Raw genomic sequence first — 19,991 nt, 5'->3', positions numbered from 1 at the left:
ACTTAAAAAAAACAAAAACAAAAACAAAAATAAAAACAAAACAAAAATAAACAAACAAACAAACAAAAAAGATCAACTGAATTATACTGGAATATAATACCCTAATTTGCATGCAGCTCTTGTTTGTATCTTGAAGTATAACATTCAGTCAGCAAAAACTCATTCAAACTATCTATAATTATAACATAATGCTTACTCTTGAGTTGTAAATGGTGCACCCCAAAATCTTTTTCCAGGGTTTTCCGTAATCCATGAGATCTTCAATGGTACGGGTAAATTGCAGAAACAGAAATATAATATGTCAACACGGCCCACCGAGGACGATCCGGATGATGACTCCAAGGAACGAAGAATACAAAACACATAACAAACAAAAAATTGTCTAAATCTTCAAATGAATCATTTTTTTTTAAAAACCAAAAAAGGTCAAGAAAAAAATTAAAAAATTACAAATTTTAGAACATTTTTGGGCCTAACAACCGAACTTCTCTACACCACAGGAAACTTCATTCCCTTTGGAATTTCGTGTGTGACAAGAAGCCATCTCCAAAGATGGTTGTCTGAGCTAGGCAAGTCATCCAACTTCCGTTCACCTCCGGGAGACTTAATGGAGGAAATTAGTAAGTCTGCAACTCCAAAAACACCAGTCGACTTCGTCTAATCATGTTTGGGAGAAAGTCCAAGTGGATTCGATAGGAGGGAGTTTAGGGACTAGGGTTCTTCTGTCCTCTTCTCTTCGGCAATTACTTTTTGATTTCTTTTTTAGATGAACGATGATTTCAATTTTTTGTTTGAAATATTTGAGTTTTAGTTTTAAGTTTCTTAAATTGCAGAAAATATTTTCCCCCCAAAATAAACAAATGACGTGGGGTGTGTGATGTTGAGGTATTCGAATGATTTGGAAATTAAGTGGATGCTAACGTGTCTAACTGGACAGGTGTTGACTTTCTAGTGGTGCTAAGTGTCAGTGACGTGGCGGGCTGTTAGTTTTTGGATGGAGAAGTTAACCGAGGTATTAATTCAGCCATTTCTCAAAACTTAAGTATCATCTGTGATGCAAATTGAAACTGATAGACTAAAAAATAAAGTTTTCAAAACTCAGGGACCAGAAGTGTATTTAACTCTTTTTTTTATTACATAGTTCAGAGTTTATCACTCTGGTATTTATCATCTTAATTTAGTTCTATATATGAAGCAGATGGCGAAATATGAACTGTTTAATTAATTGAGTAATGCTTAGGATTTTAACATATTTGTCTTAATTTCTCCTGATATCGATTGATTGTGTATATTGATTGATCAGATCATAAAATATGAACTATTTAGTTAAATAGTGGCTAGCTAGGATTTTAAGAAGTCTATCATGCATGTAGTTTATTCCTACTAGCTATTGTGAGAAAAACATGATATTATTTAATTGGGTATAAATTAAGGCGTTATATATCAATTGTGTATCATGCATGGGATTGAGTTGTTAAGAAAGAATTTTTTATTAGCCTAAATGTTGGCCACGTCTAGGATTTGGGTTTTTTTAATTTGAGGATGTGTTCTTGTGCCCTGATTGCCTTCTGCAATTTCCCAGCTGAACATTTGGCCACTGTAAATACACTTTGTCCAGGAAAACGCTAAGATTCGAAACATAAGACTGCAAGTCTCAGCTGCAACCGTATATACAAACTACATTATATTAGAAACCATACCAAAAAAAAAACATATATAACCCACAAAAATTAACAGCACAACCATATCATATATATACTTAGCTGATCGATCATGAACACAATTATTAAATTTTCCTCACCTTTCATGTTGGTCTTGTAAGGGGAATTAAGGTGCCAATTGAGCTAGAATTCAATGGCATTGACAAATTAATTATGAAATTACAGCAAATAGTAGTAGTGTTGTAAACAGGAAAGTTTATATTTTGAAAGCATACAATTACCATATCTATATAACCTTTGGTGAGGGAAAAAGAAAAATACACAATTTGTCTCAGCACAGATTGATACAACCATATAGATAATATAAGGTTGAATAGAACTTCCTTCTCGTCAACATGAGAGTTTAAGCTCCTATTGGATGTGGGCAACATTCAGGTCGTCGGAGACTTTCAATATACGCAAAACGTCTTCAACAATCTTCTCTATGAATTTTGCTTCATGCCTGATCATGATTATGATTCAAATGGAAAACACAACAATGAAGTAATTAAATGCGATAAGGAAAGAAGATCGAAAAATAATAATAATAATAATAATGTAAATTATACGAGTCTTCAGGGTACCAAACAAATGTTATGTTACTTTCATTTGACAAACATCTAACTTATATCAAATTTGTCAAGAATATCATTGAAGTACATTTGTACATAATTTCTGTCATATTTATATATATATATCAAATGACATGCCATAATTTTTTTATTATTCTTATTCTTATTTTTATTTACATGGACAAAGCTATTAACTGTTTTATGGAAATTATGGCTAAAATACCAATCCTTTCAAGCGTATGACATTTTATCTAAAAGGTAACACTCAATGTATGATTCTATAATCAAAATCTCTCTCTCTAAGATCGAAGTATCATCATCTTTATATGCTCGTAGAGTTGTCAGTGTTTACTCCCTGTTTATGCAAAAACCGATTTGTAGCAGGGAATGTCAACAAGTGGAGTTAAATAACATATGACAAACCTATCTTTGGGTTTTAATTGATTGAACAACACAAGCACACTGGCCCACGGAACAGAAAGAAATTGATGAATGAAGAGTAGGGGGTTATTTTTTCCTTTTTATTTATTTTTTTATAGCTCAACTTTAATTTTATAAATTCTTATGTAAAATTCAGAAATAAAATAAAATGAAAATGAATGAACAATTAAAGCACAAGAGTCCGTAGCATAATACCCATTTGCAATGCTTTCGAGATCCAAGCCAGAACAATTTGCAGCTTCAGTAAGAGCTTTTTTCCACTTATGCACCCTCTCAATATTGTTATGAAACTGCTCTTCATGCCTAGCAAATGCTTCTGTGAAAGTTCCGGTCTGTCTTCGAACATCTGAGGGTTTTATGTGATAAAATATGGGAAGAAGAGTGCGGCCTATGGTTTTCCTACGGTCCACAATCTCCACAAGTTCATCAAGGCACCAGCGGGAAGAAGCAAAGTCTTTGGAGAAAACTACAATGAAAATTCTTGATTCTTCGATCGCATTGAGAAGTGCCGTAGAGATGGTCTCCCCTCTTGGAAGCTCCTCTTCATCTCGGAAGATGCGAATTCCGACTCGCTCCAAGGAGGAGTAGAGGTGACCAATGAAATTCTTGCGGGTGTCGGCACCTCTAAAACTCAAGAAGACGTCCCAACGAAATTTAGAAGATAATGGAAGGGTTGGAGCAACCATGGAAGCCGAGGTTCTTCTTGTTGTTGAGTTCGATTGGACTGAAAAATGAGACAAACCTCGGAGTTCATAAGAGGAGTATAAGTCCAGGATATTTTTTTAAGTAAATCGTAAAGTAAGAAAGATATACTAAATCATAATTTCTATATATATGACGAGCGCATGTTTTCTAACTGTTATTTTCTTCGCGATATATATATATAATTAAAATTCCAAGTACTCTTTTCATAACAAATAACGGTGAACCAATTTCTTTACTTACTTCTTGGTTTCTCCCTTCGCTTCCTCACTCTTAAATTGATGTAAATGGAGATGGCTAGCACCACAAAACTGACAAAAGCAACAACGGGCGCCACAACTAAAATGATCACAGTTTGAGATTTGCTACTCCCTGTGAAAACATACATATTTTCACATTAAAACATTCTGGGGGCTGAATTTAAATTTAAGCAATTATATAGAAATTAAGAGCTATCATAACTGGTAGTTATACAAGTTATGCAGTGTTGTTATGAGAATTGTTTTTTTTTTTTTTTTTTTTTTTTTTTTTTTTTTGTATTCTCCTATTATTCTTATATTCTTTTATTTTGAAAATCAATTATTGAATCTGTATACTCCACACGTGAATAGAGCTGATAATTTTTTACACGACCCACAAACTTGACACAACATTAAAGGATTAGTTATTGGCATAAATGGGTTCAAGTCATAAAAGAATCAACCCGCTTGAACCGTTTAATAAACGGGTCACAAACGGGTCAACCCACTTGACCCATGATTTGACCCGTTTATGAAATTATGTATATACTTTATATAATAAATACATGTTGAAACGGATCAAACAGCTCGTATTTGAATTGAAAAGGGTCAAATGGGTTTACCTGTTTATTAAACGAGTCAAGAGGATCGTGTCATGTCACTTGTTGGTCGTATTCGGGTTGAATGGTTTGACTTGTTTAACTAAACAAGTCATGTTCAGGTTGACCTATAATGGGTTGGGCAGTCATGCAAGTAAACTTGAACCTAACTCGCCTACACGTGAATTATGTATGAATCATATAAATTCAATAATTGATTTTTAAAATGACAGGATAAAAGAATATAAGAAAGCATTTTTAGTAAGTTATAAGGAATAGCCCCTCTAGAAGAAAACAATTCTCTCTTAAGATAAAAAGTTAAAAAGAAAAGGAAAAGGAAAAGTTTAAAAATTAAAAAAAATAAGTATTCATGAAAATCTTAACTAACAAAACATTCTTGATCAAAGACCATAAATTGACGTGCTAGTCACAACTTATAATCACATCGATCATTTGCTATGTTTTAAGCATAAGGAAGCACTTACGTCGCGGCGGCGGCGGAGGCAGAGGTGGAGGCAGTAGCGGTGGCATTTTTGGGGGTGGCAATGACAACGGCGGCGGCGTTGTTGGGGGTGGCAATGTCAGCGGTGACCGTGTTGGTGGGGATGCCAATAGTGTTGGCGGTGACGGTGTTGGTGGGGATGGCAATAGCGTTGGCGGTTGCGGTGGCGGTGGCGCATAAGCTGTGGAGTCAAAGAAGCTGGAGTTCTCATACCTAAAATTACAGCTGGGTCTAAGAATTCTCCCACCTAGTCTGTCAGTATAAGACTTCAAGAAATTATCAATAGCCCCACTCAAGCATCGACTGCAATCTTGCTCAGACAAATCAGGTGTGCACTGAACCAGTCCATATATTGTTTGGGATTTTGGGGCTGCTGCATTTCCTACTGCAAACTTACGGAGAGAACCACCTGCTGCAGCTCGACCACTTAGGTTTTGCAAAAAGTTCCGGAGGTCCTTACTGAACTGAACCGTCTCATCGTCTGATACCCTATACTTCTCGCTCATCCAAGGAAATTCAAGAGTATCATCCATGCTGCTTAATATGTTGCGGCTTGAGTAGCGCAACATGCACTCATCAAACCATACTATTGCTTCCTTCTCATTGGGACAACTCTCTGTGAGAGAATCTTTTGAGTCAGCGAAGCAGTTACGGCAAACATCTGACTTAAAATCTCCTCTGCAAAGTCCAATTGCATATACTTTGTCAGGGCTTTCCCCATAAGACGAATTATAGAACCCGTTGTCAATGTCAGTGCTGTTGGAGGAGAGGGGCCGGGAGAGGACGAGATTCAGGTTTGCCTTGTAGGTACTGCCACTGCCGTAGTTACCCTGCTTATCTGAACAGAAATAGTTAAGCTTTTGATTTAGTAGTGGCTGAAAAATGGCTGGAGCAATGAGAATGCATATGGCAGACAGGAAGACTAGTCTTGAAGAAACCACTGCCATGTCTATGCAAATATTGCCTTTCTGGTCACTGCAATGGCATACGAACGTAGCTAATATACGCCCCGTTTAGTTCGCCCCTCCCCCCTCTCCCCACAACAAGCTTTACCTGTCCGTGTCTGAATGCCAGACTTTTGGCAGAAGACTTTTATTGGTTTGAAGCGTGAAGCTTCGCCCCTCCCCTCCCCTGAAACTCCAATTTTACCCTGCATGAATTTCAGAAGCAGTTTTTTTGGGAAGGATATTTTCATGCCATGCGGGGTAAAATTAGAATTATATACCGGCCGGTGACGCGTTCAATTTTGTTGCAGCATATAATTTTGATGATAAATGCAGTTCATGTCACTTGTCTTTATCAAGTCCTTACCGTGGGCCCCTTTATTTGCCTTCTTTTCTCTCACAGTTATTTCTTTGAAACAAAAAGGCTTTGGCAAACAACTCTCACTTTTTCTTTATTTTTTTTCATATTTGACTTTTTTTTCTTTTTTCTTTTTTCTTTTTTTCTCTTTTTTCTTTTCTTTTTATATCATATTTATAATTTTTTATTATTATCCAAATAAAATAATTCATTACAAAACAAAACTTTTTAACTTTTCTATAAAACAATTTCAAACTTTTTTATACTTTTTATCACATCAATCACTTTTTACTACTATTCAAACAAATATTCCACAATTACAACCATTTGCCAAACAAGCTCGAAGACTTCGGTCCTTTGAGAGAGCAGTGTGCGAGAGAGAGAGAAGACAAGAAGAAGAGGACCCGTCCAGCAGTGTAGTTCGGCAGCTCATTGTAAAAGTCCAACTACTTTTTTTTAGAATTTAGTTACAACATGATGTGTCATAATTCTATAAAATTTATCATTTTGAAAAATATGTCACAATCTCATAGGATTGTGACACATCAGATTCGAACCAAATTTTAGAAAATAGTGTTGGGATGTCTAGTATTTTTCAAAGAAATAAGTCTCTTTTGTTGTCTCACTTGTATTTTCTCACTATTTTTCTTGGGTGTTAAGAGATAAGGAAACTTAGAAAGGTTTGCTCTTTTGTATTTAGTTCTCCTTTGTTGTGTGAAAGTGAGATTTGAGTGTATTGGAGCTTTTAGATTTGAGTTGTTGCTATTTGTATTGCACTTTATACTCCATCTTTTGATAGTAGATTTCTCCTAGATCGTCTCTGCTAGTTAATGTAGGCTTGGTAAGCCGAACCACTTAAATCTTGGTGTCTCTTGAGTTTGTGTTATGGTTATTTGTTATTCTATAATTTTTTAGCTTCTTTGGTGATCCTGAAATATTAGTTTTGTCACAACAATCAATAGTCATGACTTCTGCAAAATGAGTAAAGAATTTATAGGCAAGTGGAGTCTAGGGCAAACTATAACCATCTTAATTAATAACCTCCCATTTTATCTTCTAAACCGGCGATCGCCAAGCATAATTAAAATTGTTCTGACAGCAATGTTGTAACAATAAACAAAAACTAAAGATCGAAAGTAGAATTCTTAATAATTATATTAAATAAGAGAAATACTCTAATCACCTCAAAGGAAACAGGAAAAAAAAACTCAGAAAAACTGAAATTTGATTAACACTTCAAATTTGAAATTTGATTACACTAGGTTTGACTCCTTTCTAAGCAAAATATATACACTTGGAAAAAAAAATAAAAATAGTGTAAAACCTGTTGTGTTGTTTTTGTTGCCCTCTATCGTATGCCATACATGCTTACAGTCCACTATAAGGGGTGCCTTTTTCTAGACACAAAAAGGCAAAAGTAAAAACAAAATGAGAAGTGGTCAAAATAACCGGTTGGGTTGTCAGATATAAAATTATGGAAAAATTGCATTATTGATTTTTGGTTGGCCTAAAAATAAATATTTAGGCGTGTGGAGTCAAGTCGGTTGAGAACAAATATTTTGCATGCGTTGACGTTGACGTTGACTCTTAAATTGTTGAGCTTTGTCAAGGTACGCGTGGGACATGTATCATTACTACTGAATAGTTATTTCTAAAGTAAAGCTAGACATTCAATGCAACAGCTAGGGTCCCATTAGAACCATTCTTCAAGCTTGATGGGCTGGAATTCCCAACAGTATTAATGTAACCAGCGACTCGTTTTTAATTTCCACAAAATCGTACGTCTTCCCTTGCAAATTTCCATTTAAAAGTGAACACTTCGCCAGTTCGCCTTAATAAGATGGTCCAACTCCTCTTGACTAGCTGGCTTTCTGGGAAGCTTGCATTACTTTGAGTCAGGCCCTTAACTTTGAAGAATTTACTATTCAAGTCATTAGACTTTAGGGTTATATACGTTTTTAGTCCCTCAGTTTTGAAAATTTTATTTGTTAGTATCTGAGTTTTAATTCGCACTATAGATGGTACTTCTATTTTGGGAAAAAATAAAATTAGTATCTCAGTTAAGTTTTCCGACTAAAAACTAACGGCCCGCCAGATATCAATCCCTGAGAGTACCTGTGTTTTAGTATAAAAAAATAAAAAATAAAAAATCTTTTTAAAAATTAATTAAAATATTAAAAAATATATTAAAAACTTAAAATAAAATTGAAAAAAGAAAAAGAAGAGGGATAGCTTGGCCACTCCCATTTTGGCCAAGGGAATCATCCTCTTGACCAATTTAGTTTTTGGAAGGAAAAGTTGACTGTGATATTAATTTAGTCTTTTCTTAAAATGGAAGTACCATTTGTAATGCGAATTAAAACTTAAGTACTAAAAAATAAAGTTTTCAAAACTTAGGGGCGAAAAACGTATTTAACCCTATACTTTATGATGGGAGTTCTTATCAGTTTTTTGTTAGACTCATTTTACTTTAAAAATTATATCTTTTGATTCTAACATCGGATTGAGACAAACTTAGTGGCGTTGGAAAGCTTATTCAGAGCGCTACAATTTCATATTTCATAAAAATTTCGCAATTCTAACATTTACCAAACAAAATTTATTGTTTTATATTATTTGTACTACAAAGTGTTTTTATTTCGTTTTTTCTATTATGATTTTCCTGTTGCATCCCTAGTGAGTAAAATTTTGGGTTGCATGTCTTTTAAGGATCGATAGATCGATCTTTGACAAATTTCAGTTCAATATGATCAAATGCTTGGTTGAATGCATTGATAGATCCAATCAAACGTGTACTTTTGGATTGGGAGACGCGCTACTACAAAGTGTTTTTATTTCGTTTTTTCTATTATGATTTTCCTGTTGCATCCCTAGTGAGTAAAATTTTGGGTTGCATGTCTTTTAAGGATCGATAGATCGATCTTCGACAAATTTCAGTTCAATATGATCAAATGCTTGGTTGAATGCATTGATAGATCCAATCAAACGTGTACTTTTGGATTGGGAGACGCGCTACAAATTCATTGGTGGCATTGCTGAAAGACTTCTTAATCTTCATGAAGACTAAAATGATGAGATGCATCTCCATAGGATTACTGTTCTTCCAAGAAAATGTAGTACATGACCAACCAATCATAGCTTCGCTGGTTCTTATGCTTAATAAGCTACTCCCCCAATACGCTTCTGGTACCTTCGCCGTCGGCATTTTTCATGAACAGCAGCAGCATTGAATCCGACACGTCCGTGCAATCACTGCAATGGAAGCATAATTTAGGGGTAACAGAGAAAGAGTAAGGTCAATTTAAAAGCAGCTCTGTCCAAGCCTCGGCAAGCTTCAACTACTGGGCTAATGTTTGATGATTAATTTTAGATGTAATACTATTGTTCTTCGCACGTAGTTCTTTTTCTTTAAGCTTTATAATTAAGAAAACACTATATATATATATATATATATATATATATATATATATATATGTTGAGTTACCATTAATGATATATTAGTTATCTAAATCAGATTTGTAGGTCAACTTGGATCCATCTATAATGTTGATTGGACAATTCAAAATTTATTTGAACCTAAATTACTAAGAAAAATAAGTTTTATATATATATATATATATATATATGAGTAATGATTCTTGCATAACTCTTACACAACTCTAACTAAAAAAAATGGATAATTACACTATTGGTCCATAGGGTTGGCATAAATTACAAATCACTCCCTGTTGTACAAAAAGTTCATATTGGAAGGTTATTGTGATAAACTATAATTACGAATCACTCATTGAACCTGTTTTCGTCCACTAAGTTAACAGATTCTGTTAGTTTGTCACGTCATACTCAATAAGAAATCAGCACGTGTCAATTACAATAAAAAAATATAAATAAATAAAACTAAAAAATTATTTATTTTTTTTTTTTTAAAAAAAAAATATCAAATATCAAATGGGTGGTTGCCAGGGGTGGCCTGACCACTTCTTGGGGGTGACATGTGGCCACCCCAGGGCTTAGGGTGGCCACGTGTCGATTTCCCATTAGGTATGACGTGACAAACTAACGGAATCTATTAATTTGATGAACGAAAAATGGGTTCAGAGAGTGATTCGTAATTATAGTTACCACGGACACCCTTCATGAACTTTTTACACCACAGGGAGTGATTTGTAATTTAGGCTAACTCCAATGACCAATTGTGTAATTATCCTTTTTTTTTTAATGATCAATTATTAGATTTATTTTCCTACATGTGTGCCCTAAATATTCAATAGTTGATCTTAAAAAAAAGTTACTAGAGTTGTATAAGAGTTTTGCAAAAAATATGTAAAAAATATCATGCATATATATATATATATGCGCTCGAGCAACCTCCTCATCTCATTCCTAGGAGAGAATCAAAAAGCATGAAAAAATGCTAGAACATCTCCTGGTGATCTCCTAGTGTTCTTCTGGAATGACATAGATGTAATTAAAAAATTACATCTATGTCTTTTTGGATGGCATAGATGTAAATTTTTAATCAAAAAAATTACATCTATGTCATTCCAGGATAACACCAGAATATGCTTTAGCATTCCTCAAAAGCATGTCAGTGTCATTCTTTAAAATGATGACGTGGCGCAATCATAGCGGTTCTCAGTTTTGACTTCAAAGTTCTAAACTTTCTTTGTCTATTAGATCGATCGCTCTCTCTCGCTCGCCTAATTGCAGGGACAGTCTTCTCCGAGGCCTATCACTCAAGGTACAAAGTGCTTTATTCGTTTTCTTTTTCCCTATTCAATGTTTGGCTCTTGAGAAAGCTAAGCAAACAAAAAGAGAATTGAAATGAAACTTCGAAGCGAATATTGAAAAGCCTACTTCAATTCAGCCTAACAGATACATATTTGGCTCGGAAGTTTGAAAGGCCCGTATTGTAAATGTCGCTGACAGTGACTATCAATGTTGCTGCTACTACCACTACCTTAAATAATGTCAATGTTGTGTCCACAACCGGAATGATAGTGACTCAATGTCACCACCATGATAGACACTAATTGTTGTCGCCAACAGCACTGCTGCTATTGCTCCCATGAACTTGACGCTGCTTCCACTTCCACTATTACCACGATTGGTACCAACTCGATCATGTTGTTATAACTTTTAATACAGTCACATCACTATCATCAATAATCCCCGAACTATTCATAAATTCCACTGCTACAGTCACTACAGTTGGAACTTGCTGCTACTGATCCCATCAATCAAAAAAATAAGAAATGAAAAGATGGATTTTTCATATTTCAGAAATTGCTGTTATCAAAGAATAATATACTATTCAGTATTGGTTTTCCAATTTCAAATTATGTGTACTCATTTCTTTTTTTAGAATTTCTAAATTAGAATTAGAAATTCTAACTTCTAGTTTGGATATGGCTTTCAGAGGACATTTCTGTGGTTCAGTACGTACTAATCTTACTAAGTTGGAAAATATAGATGTTCTTGATTGAGCATGGTGGAATATGAGCACGTTTGAATGTGTCATGGTGTCTATATATATCTAGTGAGCTGATTTGTTAATTTTTACACACTGGTTCATTGACTTGATGGTTCCCTTTTAGATGAGTTGGCTAGCTGTCAATGGTTCTCTTCCTAAGTTAGTTACAACTTACAAGTCTCCTTTGTCGTATAACCTTTTCTCTAGTCTGTAGTCATGAGCATTGAGTTTCCCAACCTATAGCTCTCTCTCTCTCTCTCTCTTCAAATGTTTCATTTGATACAGGTTTGGTTTCCTTTCTCATTTTAAAACTACCTATAGATTATAATATTAAATTACTTTGTGCTTTAGGTTTGATTTAAATTCCATCCTTGCAATGTGCTCTTTGAACTGGTTGCTACTTCTATCTGTGCGTTATGTGAAGCTAGCAAGAGCCTATGGACATTTTTGGTATCTTTAAAATTCTTCCTTTATGTGAACAGATGGAACAGTCTCTCTCCTTGCTTACATTTAAAGGTTCTATTACTGAAGCAATTATAGAAGCCAAAAGGCAGAAGAAACTCTTTGTCGTCTATATTTCAAGTAAACGCTTCTGTCATATAATTTCTGCAGTTTTGCTTTTATGGAGTTTCCTATCAATGGACATAAGGGTTGTACTCAATTTATTGAAGTGTTGTGCTCTGGTGATACATTTAATAGTCTCTCTTGCAATGGAGAAGACACTATAAAAAAGATTTGGTGTAAAAAAACTACAAGAGATTTCTTATAGTTTTTTTAACGTACGGTCTAGATTTAATTTCATTCTCTCTCTCTCTTTCGCATGGAAACTTAAAATTAAATATGGATTATTGAAAAAACTACAAATCTCCTGTAGATTTTTTTTACAGCACCTAAGCCAAATCCCTGTCAAAATTAACCTAATTGTAATTATTATACTGTATTTTAAGCAACAATGTTTAACTATTTAAGGCTTTTGGTCACTTATCCTTTTTTCTTTTTTCTTTTTTTTATAATTATGATATATTAGAAATTATAAATTCTTTTATTTATGAACATAGGTTAATGTTGTGCATTGCTATCTTTTTCTTTCCCTTTTTCTTTGGTGAATAAAGATTCATTTTATTAATATAAGGGGAATGTTTAAGTAACAAGAAAGTATATGACATATGTGTGTTGCTTTCTATGAAGCAATGAACCCTTGGTTAGTTGCATGTCAAAACATGATTGTTTAGCTGGTCCCATATGGCTGGTATAACCCTTGGTGTTACCCTCCCCTAAAGGGACCACATGAAGCTCGTTTGATATAATGTTTACTTCTTTTTTTTCTTAATAAGTTTCTACTAATGGAAACAAAAGATTATTTTTTTTTTAATTTTTTTTTTTGAATAAATTATTGGAAAAATTACGCTTACCCTCTAAACTTTCACCTCAATTACAATCCCCCCAAACTGAAAAATAAAATAAAATAAAATAAAAAAATAAAAAAATAAAAAATTACAATTAACCCCTCAAACTATTAGCCCTTTCTCACTTAACCCTTTGTCATTAGGATTTTCTGTTAACTTGGATGGCAAATGCATGAAATGTCCGATATACCCCTACTGAGATGTGTGAAAATATCAAAGTGCCCTTAAATAATAATAAAAAAAAAATTAATAAAAAAAATCTTTGGAGGAGACCCACAGCTGGGTCTGCTGGGATATTATCGTCATTTTTCGTCTCTTTTAACAAAAAAAACCCTAACAGATGGAGTTAAGTGAAAGGGACTAGAAGTTTTGAGGGTCAATTTCAACTTTTTTTTAGTGTGAGAACATTGCAATGGAGGTGAAAGTTCGGGGGGGGGGGGGGGGGGGGTAAGTGTAGTTTTTCCTAAATTATTGTTTTCTTAACATGAGAAAATAATTGTCAATAGTACTTGCTGGTAATTGTTGTGTTAAGGCTGGTAGGAAGGAACAAATGTTCTTGCTGGGCAAAATGAACATGCCTGTTCAGGTAAGTTTGTGTAGTTAGTTTTAGTTCTCAGGTAGTTGAAGTGTGGGCTATCTTTGGAAGCATGAAGTGAAGGCTGTTGCTGGACTGATATGGGATACAAACTCTGTTATGGATTATTTCTTCTTTATTGTATATTTTACTGCTGCTGTGTCCTGTTTTTGTTACAACCTTCTGCAATATTATCAGCACTATAGAATTGCCTACACCAATGCATATTAATATTATGTAATATTTAGATATTCTAAGTACTGAACTCTTTTTTTCATTATTGAGGTTTAGTTGATTTGGTGGGTTAATGTTTTCAGGTGAAGATGCGGAGTCTAGTTGTTTGGAAGAATCCACATGGACTAATTCAAATGTTCGCTTTCTTCCCTTCTTTTTTATTCATTTTTAGTTGGTAAGGGTTTTCCTTTAATTAATTCCTTTAATATGCACTCAATCTATGGTTTTTACGTTCAAAAGCTGCATTCAGGTGGCAGAGTCAGTTGAACGTTTTGTTATATTGGTACTCTTAATTGAAAAAGCGAGATAATTTAATACCCTTTTGTGAAGTTTTCCCTGTATACAAACTACAATATTATAGTAGAAACCATGCATACCTTATTCAAAAAAAAAAAAAAAACCTTAACCCACAAAAATGAAAAGCACAACCATATCAGATACTTAGCTGATCGATCATGAGCACAATTATTAAATTTTCCTCACCTTTAATCTTGGTCTTGTAAGGGGAATTAAGGTGCCAATTGACCTAGATCGAATTCAAAGGCATTGACAAATTAATTATGAAATTACAGCAAATAGTGTTGCAAACAGGAAAATTTATATTTTGAAACCTTTGGTGAGGGAAAAAGAAAAACATAGTTTCTCTCAGCACAGATCGATACAATTAACCATATATATAACGTTGAATAGAACTTCCTTCTCGTCAGCATGAGAGTTCCTATTGGATGTGGGCAACATTCAGGCCGACGTCTCAGAGCCTTTCAATATTTGCAAAACTTCGTCAACAATCTTCTTTATGAATTTTGCTTCACGCCTGATGATTATGATTCAAATGGAAAATACAACGTACAATGATGTAAGTACAAGGAAAGAAGATGGAAAAAAAAACATAAAGTAAATTATATGAGTCTTCAGGATACCAAACAAATGTTATCATACTATCATTTGAGACTAAGATTGATGTCATGCATGACAAACATCTAAGTACCTATATATATAGTTATATTTATTTATGTTCGGACCCACCAAAAAATTAACAAGTAGAGTTAAATAACATATGACAAGCCTAGACTTTGGGATTTAATTAATTGATTGAACAAATTAACACAAGCATCCTGGTCCACGGAACAGAATGAAATTGATGAATGAAAAATTCCTATGTAAAATTAATCAAAAAAATAAAATAAAATGAAAAATGAATGAAAAAGCACAAGCTAGAGTTCATAGCATAATACCCATTTGCAATGCTTTCGAGGTCCAAGCCTGGATAATCTGCAGCTTTAGTAAAAGCTTTTTTCCACTTATCCACCTTATCAATATTGTTATGAAACTGCTCTTCATGCATAGCAAATGCTTCTGCGAAAGTTCCGTTCAGACTTCGAACATCCGAGGGTTTTATGTGATAAAATATGGGAAGAAGAGTGCGGCCTGTGGTTTCCCTATGGCTCATAATCTCCACAAGTTCATCAAGGCACCAACAGGAAGAAGCAAAGTTTTTGGAGAAAACTACAATGAAAATCCTTGATTCTTTGATCGCGTTGAGAAGTCCGGCAGAGATGGTCTCCCCTCTTGGAAGCTTCTCTTCATCTTGAAAGGCGCGAATTCCTTCTTGCACCAAGGAAGTGTAGAGGTGATCAATGAAGTTATTGCGGGTGTCGACACCTCTAAAACTCAAGAAGACGTCCCAACGAAATTTAGATGATGATGGAGTGGTTGCTGTAGGAGCCATGGGAGACGAGGTCCTAGTACTTCTTGTTGAGTTCGATTGGTCTGAAAAATGAGACAAACTCGGAGTTCATAAAAATCATAATTTCTATATATATGCATGACGAGCGCATGCATGTTTTGTAACTGTTATTTTCTTCGCGATAATTCAAATTCCAATTTCTTTTTACTTACTTCCTGGTTTCTTCCACCTTCGCTTCCACACTATGTAAATGGAGATGGCTAGCACCACGAGAGCAACAACGGACACCACAACTACAATGATCACAGTTCGAGATTTGTTACCTGTGAAAACCAGACATAATTTCACATTAAAACATTATGGGGGCTGAATTTAAATTTAAGCAGTTACATAGAGAAAGAGCTATCATAACTAGTAGTTATTTTGAAACTCAACAAGTTACGCAGTTAAAGTTATGAGAATTAATGTTTTTTTTTTTTTTGGGATTCTTCTATTGTTCTTAGAGCATTTCTAGCAGTCTCACCAAATTTTACTCACCAAAGTAGCTAAAAATGACTTTTCACTATTCTGGTGAGTCACCCTTTCAAAATTCTCTAAGCAGCCTTACCATTTTAACTATTCATTATCACAATTCCATTTAAATATTTTTTTTTTTTTTTTTTCCAGATTTCTTTATTCTTTCTCTATTTAATCTTTTTATACAACAAGCTACCATACACCTTCATGTTGAGATTAGACCAGTGCTAATAAATTCACAGAAGTTTTCGTTTGCTTCTCAACCAAATTCAAGAAAGAAATAAAGACAAGATAAATGAAAAAACCACAATGTTTATGTCAAGGATAAAGAAACCTTCATGTCTATGAAATAAGGACACCATTGTGTGAGAGAGATGGGAGATGGAGAAGAAAATGGGAGAAAAAAGGAAAAAAGCGTGCTGATCATGTGAGAGAAAAAGGAGAAACAAAATTAGTGAGAGAGTTAGTGAGTGAATATTACTCATCAAAATTGGTGAGTATTTTCACTCACCAAAACTTTTTGATTAAAGTGGTGAGGCTGTTGTGAGTGGTTTTTTAGAGTTTTCATCAAATTGGCTCACCAAAATAGCTAAAAAACTATTTTGGTGAGGCTACTAGGAATGCTCTTCTTTTATTTTGAAAATCAATTATTGGATCTGTATGACCTACACGTGGGTAGAGCTGACAATTTTCTAACACAACCCACGAACCCAACACGACATTAAAGGATTAGTGTTTTGCATAAACGGGTTCAGGTCATAAAAAAATCAATCTGCTTGAACCGTTTAATTAATAAACGGGTCACAAACGGGTCAACCCACTTGACTCGTACGTGGTTTGACCCGTTTATAAAATTATATATGTACTTTATATAATAAATACATGTTGAAACGAGTCAAACGGGTCGTATTTGGATCAAAAATGGTCAAACGGGATTACCTGTTTATTAAACGAGTCAAGAGGATCGTGTCGGGTCACTCGCTGGTAGTGTTCGGGTTGAATGGTTTGACTTGTTTAACTAAACAAGTCGTGTTCGGGTTGACCCATAATCGGTTGGCCAGTCAAGCAGGTCGACCTAAATTAACTTGACTCGCCAATCCGAATTGCCAACCCTACACGTGAATCATGTATTGATCATATAGATCCAATGATTGATTTTTAAAATGGAAAGATAAAAGAATATAAGAAAGCATTTCTGGTAAGTTATAAAAAGTTATAAGGAATAGCACCGCTAGAGAAAAAAATTATCTCTTAAGATACAAAGTAAAAAAGAAAAGGAAAAAAAAAGTTTAAAAATTAAAAATTAAAATTAAAAAAATAAGTATTCATGAAAATCTTAACAAACAAATTCTTGATCAAAGACCACTCAGAAATAGCCAACCCGGACAGTACAAATTGACGCGCTAGTCACAACTTATAATCACATCGATCATTTGCTATGTTTTAAGCACAAAGATGCACTTACGCGGTGGCGGTGGCGGCGGAGGCGGCGGTGGCGCATAAGCTGTGTGGTCAAGGAAGTTGGCGTAGTTCTCATACCTAAAATTACAGCTGGGTCTAAGAATTCTCCCACCTAGGCTGTCAGCATAAGACTTCAAGAAATTATCAATAGCCCCACTCAAGCATCGGTTGCAATCTTGCTCAGACAAATCAGGTGTGCACTGAACCATTCCATATATTGTTTGGGATCTTGGGGCTGCTACATTTCCTACTGCAAACTTACGGTGAGAACCACCTGCTGCAGCTCGACCACTTAGGTTTTGCAACAAGTTCGGGAGGTCCTTACGGAACTGAAGCTTCTCATCGGCTGAATAGTCTGATATGTTATCGCGCTTGTTCATCCAAGTATATTCAGGAGTATCATCCATGGTGCTAAATATGTTGCGGGTTGAGTAGCGCAACATGCACTTTTCATAAAATACTATTGCTTCCTTCTGAACGGGACACTGTAGTGTGAGATTATCTTTAGCGATATTGAGGCAATTACGGCATTCATCAGGCTTCAAATCTCCTCTGCAAAGTCCAATTGCATATACTTTGTGATCAGGGCTTTCCCCATAAGACGAATTATAGAACCCGTAGTCAATGTCAATGCTGTTGGAGGAGAGGGGGGAGAGGACGAGATTCCGGTTTTTCTCGTCGGTACTGCCACTGCTGTAGTTACCCTGGTTAACTGAGCAGTCATAGTTATAATCAACCTGTGCCCGAACAATGGCTGGAGCAATGAGAATGCATATGGCAGACAGGAAGACTAGTCTTGAAGAAACCACTGCCATGTCTATGCAAATATTGCCTTTCTGGTCACTGCAATGGCATACGAAGGTAGCTAATATACTATTACTAGTCTATCGGTCTCCGAATTCGGAGTGCATCAGAAGAAATCAGCTTTTGAGTAACAGCGAGAATAATATTACCATTTTCACCACTAATAACTGCTGCAACAACAGTAGTTATTTTCTTGGGTCTACACAGAATGAGCCAAAATTGCAAGCCAACTTCATTTCTTTTCAACCTTCCTCCGCAACCAAAATAATCACAACTCACTATTTGATTGTAGAGAAAACTCACGAAAAGAGCAGGAATATTAAATTCCAATATCCAAATTAGTGCACTACCTCTAAAAAATTTTATGCTAGCACGCTAATCGGAAAACAACTCAAAAAATCAAAAATTGGGGAGATCGCTACCGGTGCCGGAAATGGGGAGATATAGGCCGGAAATGCGGGAAATGGTCGCCGGAACTGGGGGACCTCGTTCGGCGGTGGAAATGGAGAGCTCGGTCGGCGCAAGACGGTGGAAGCTCGGTCGGAGATGGAAGACGGCCAGAGATGGAGAACGGACGGTGACTTTTGGCCGGAGATGCAGAACGCACAGTGGCGGGCTCGTGAGTGATCGACGGTGGCGGACTCACGGTGGGGATGAGGAGAGGTGATGGAGAGAGGGAGGGAAAGATTTGGGGGGAAAAATGGTTTGGAGAAGAAAATTAGTAGAGAATTGACGGAGATGAGTTTTTAAAATTCGAATTTGTTTTTTTAGAAAGAGAAAAAATATACTAAAATGCCCTTTCCACAATTATGATGTACCGACACGCCGCTGACGCGTTCAATGGAGTGCATGTGAGTTGTCTTTATCAAGTCCTTACCGTGGGCCCCTTTATTTGGCTTCTTTTCTCTCACACACGTGAGGATGTCTCTAGAGTTATTTCTTTGAAACAAAAAGGCTTTGGTCAAGAATTATGGGAGACTTCGGTCCTTTTGAGAGAGCAGTGTGCGAGAGAGACAGAGAGAGAGAGAAGACAAGAAGAACAGGACCCGTCCAACTAACTTTTTTTTAGAATTTTAGGTGTAATTTCATAAAATTTATCGTTTTAAAAAATATATCACAATGTCATAAGATTGTCGCCTACCAGTTTAAAATCAAATTTTAAAAAATAATGTTGAGATGTCTAAAATTTTTCAAAGAGATAAGTTATTTTTGTCGTCTCACTTGCATTTTCTCACTATTTTTCTTAAGTGTTCAGAGATAAAAAAACTTAGATTTGTTCTATATTTAGTTCTTTTTTATTGTGTGAGAGTGAGATTTGAGTGTATTAAAACTTTTAAATTTAAATAATTTGCATCAATAAAAAACAACTGTCACGCAAAAAACACTCCAATAGAAAGGAAATGGTTCATTAACAATGTATATATTTGCACCATTCTCTCCCTAAACATCTTTCTGAATTTCATCATCCTCTTCACAAAGCAAACCCCGACTTGGGTATCTAATTAGTGTTCTCCCATCAGCACACCCGACGAAGTCGACATGCTTGTTTTCCTCCCCATCCCAGGTATATCTGAATTCGAAATACGGTGTCCAATCTACTGATTCTTCAACTTCCAATCTCAAAGTCTCCTGGTTTTGGGCGGCAGTCTCATTTGAAGGTGTCATAAACCTGCACTCTTAATACTCTAGGACTTCACTTAGTTTTTAGTTGAAACCCACTTCACAAACCTAATGGTAAAGAATATTTTATCTGGTAGGACGTGTAATGCACCTTTCAGA

At 35.3% G+C, this 19,991-nt stretch overlaps 1 protein-coding gene and 1 long non-coding RNA gene across 3 annotated transcripts in view; one reads left to right on the top strand and one right to left on the bottom strand.

The window, feature by feature from the left end:
* LOC133852071 (uncharacterized) overlaps nt 1–13,882 on the top strand; it is a 50,703-nt gene extending 36,821 nt beyond the window's left edge. Inside the window, exon 3 of the long non-coding RNA XR_009895889.1 lies at nt 13,828–13,882. This is a non-coding gene — a long non-coding RNA (uncharacterized LOC133852071). The remainder of the gene's footprint in view (nt 1–13,827) is intronic.
* LOC133852037 (cysteine-rich receptor-like protein kinase 29) lies at nt 1,773–18,936 on the bottom strand. Of its 2 annotated transcripts, none has more exons than XM_062288706.1 (4): nt 17,413–18,936; nt 3,659–3,787; nt 2,909–3,437; nt 1,773–2,163 (listed from the first exon to the last, which is right to left on the bottom strand). In XM_062288706.1, exons 1-4 carry the CDS (start codon nt 18,221–18,223, stop codon nt 2,073–2,075), a joined length of 1,560 nt encoding a protein of 519 aa, XP_062144690.1. In that variant the 5' UTR covers nt 18,224–18,936; the 3' UTR covers nt 1,773–2,072. The 2 variants fall into 2 exon arrangements, with proteins under 2 accessions (XP_062144690.1, XP_062144699.1); XM_062288715.1 differs by lacking the exons at nt 1,773–2,163; nt 2,909–3,437; nt 3,659–3,787 and adding exons at nt 14,387–14,558; nt 14,980–15,514; nt 15,644–15,754.
* Between the last annotated feature and the right edge of the window lie 1,055 nt (nt 18,937–19,991).

The sequence above is a fragment of the Alnus glutinosa genome, chromosome 1, assembly GCF_958979055.1.
Source record: "Alnus glutinosa chromosome 1, dhAlnGlut1.1, whole genome shotgun sequence".
NCBI classification, from domain to species: Eukaryota; Viridiplantae; Streptophyta; class Magnoliopsida; order Fagales; family Betulaceae; genus Alnus; species Alnus glutinosa.
Note: the sequence above shows the minus strand (reverse complement) of the source record. Positions and strands in the feature narration are given on the sequence as shown.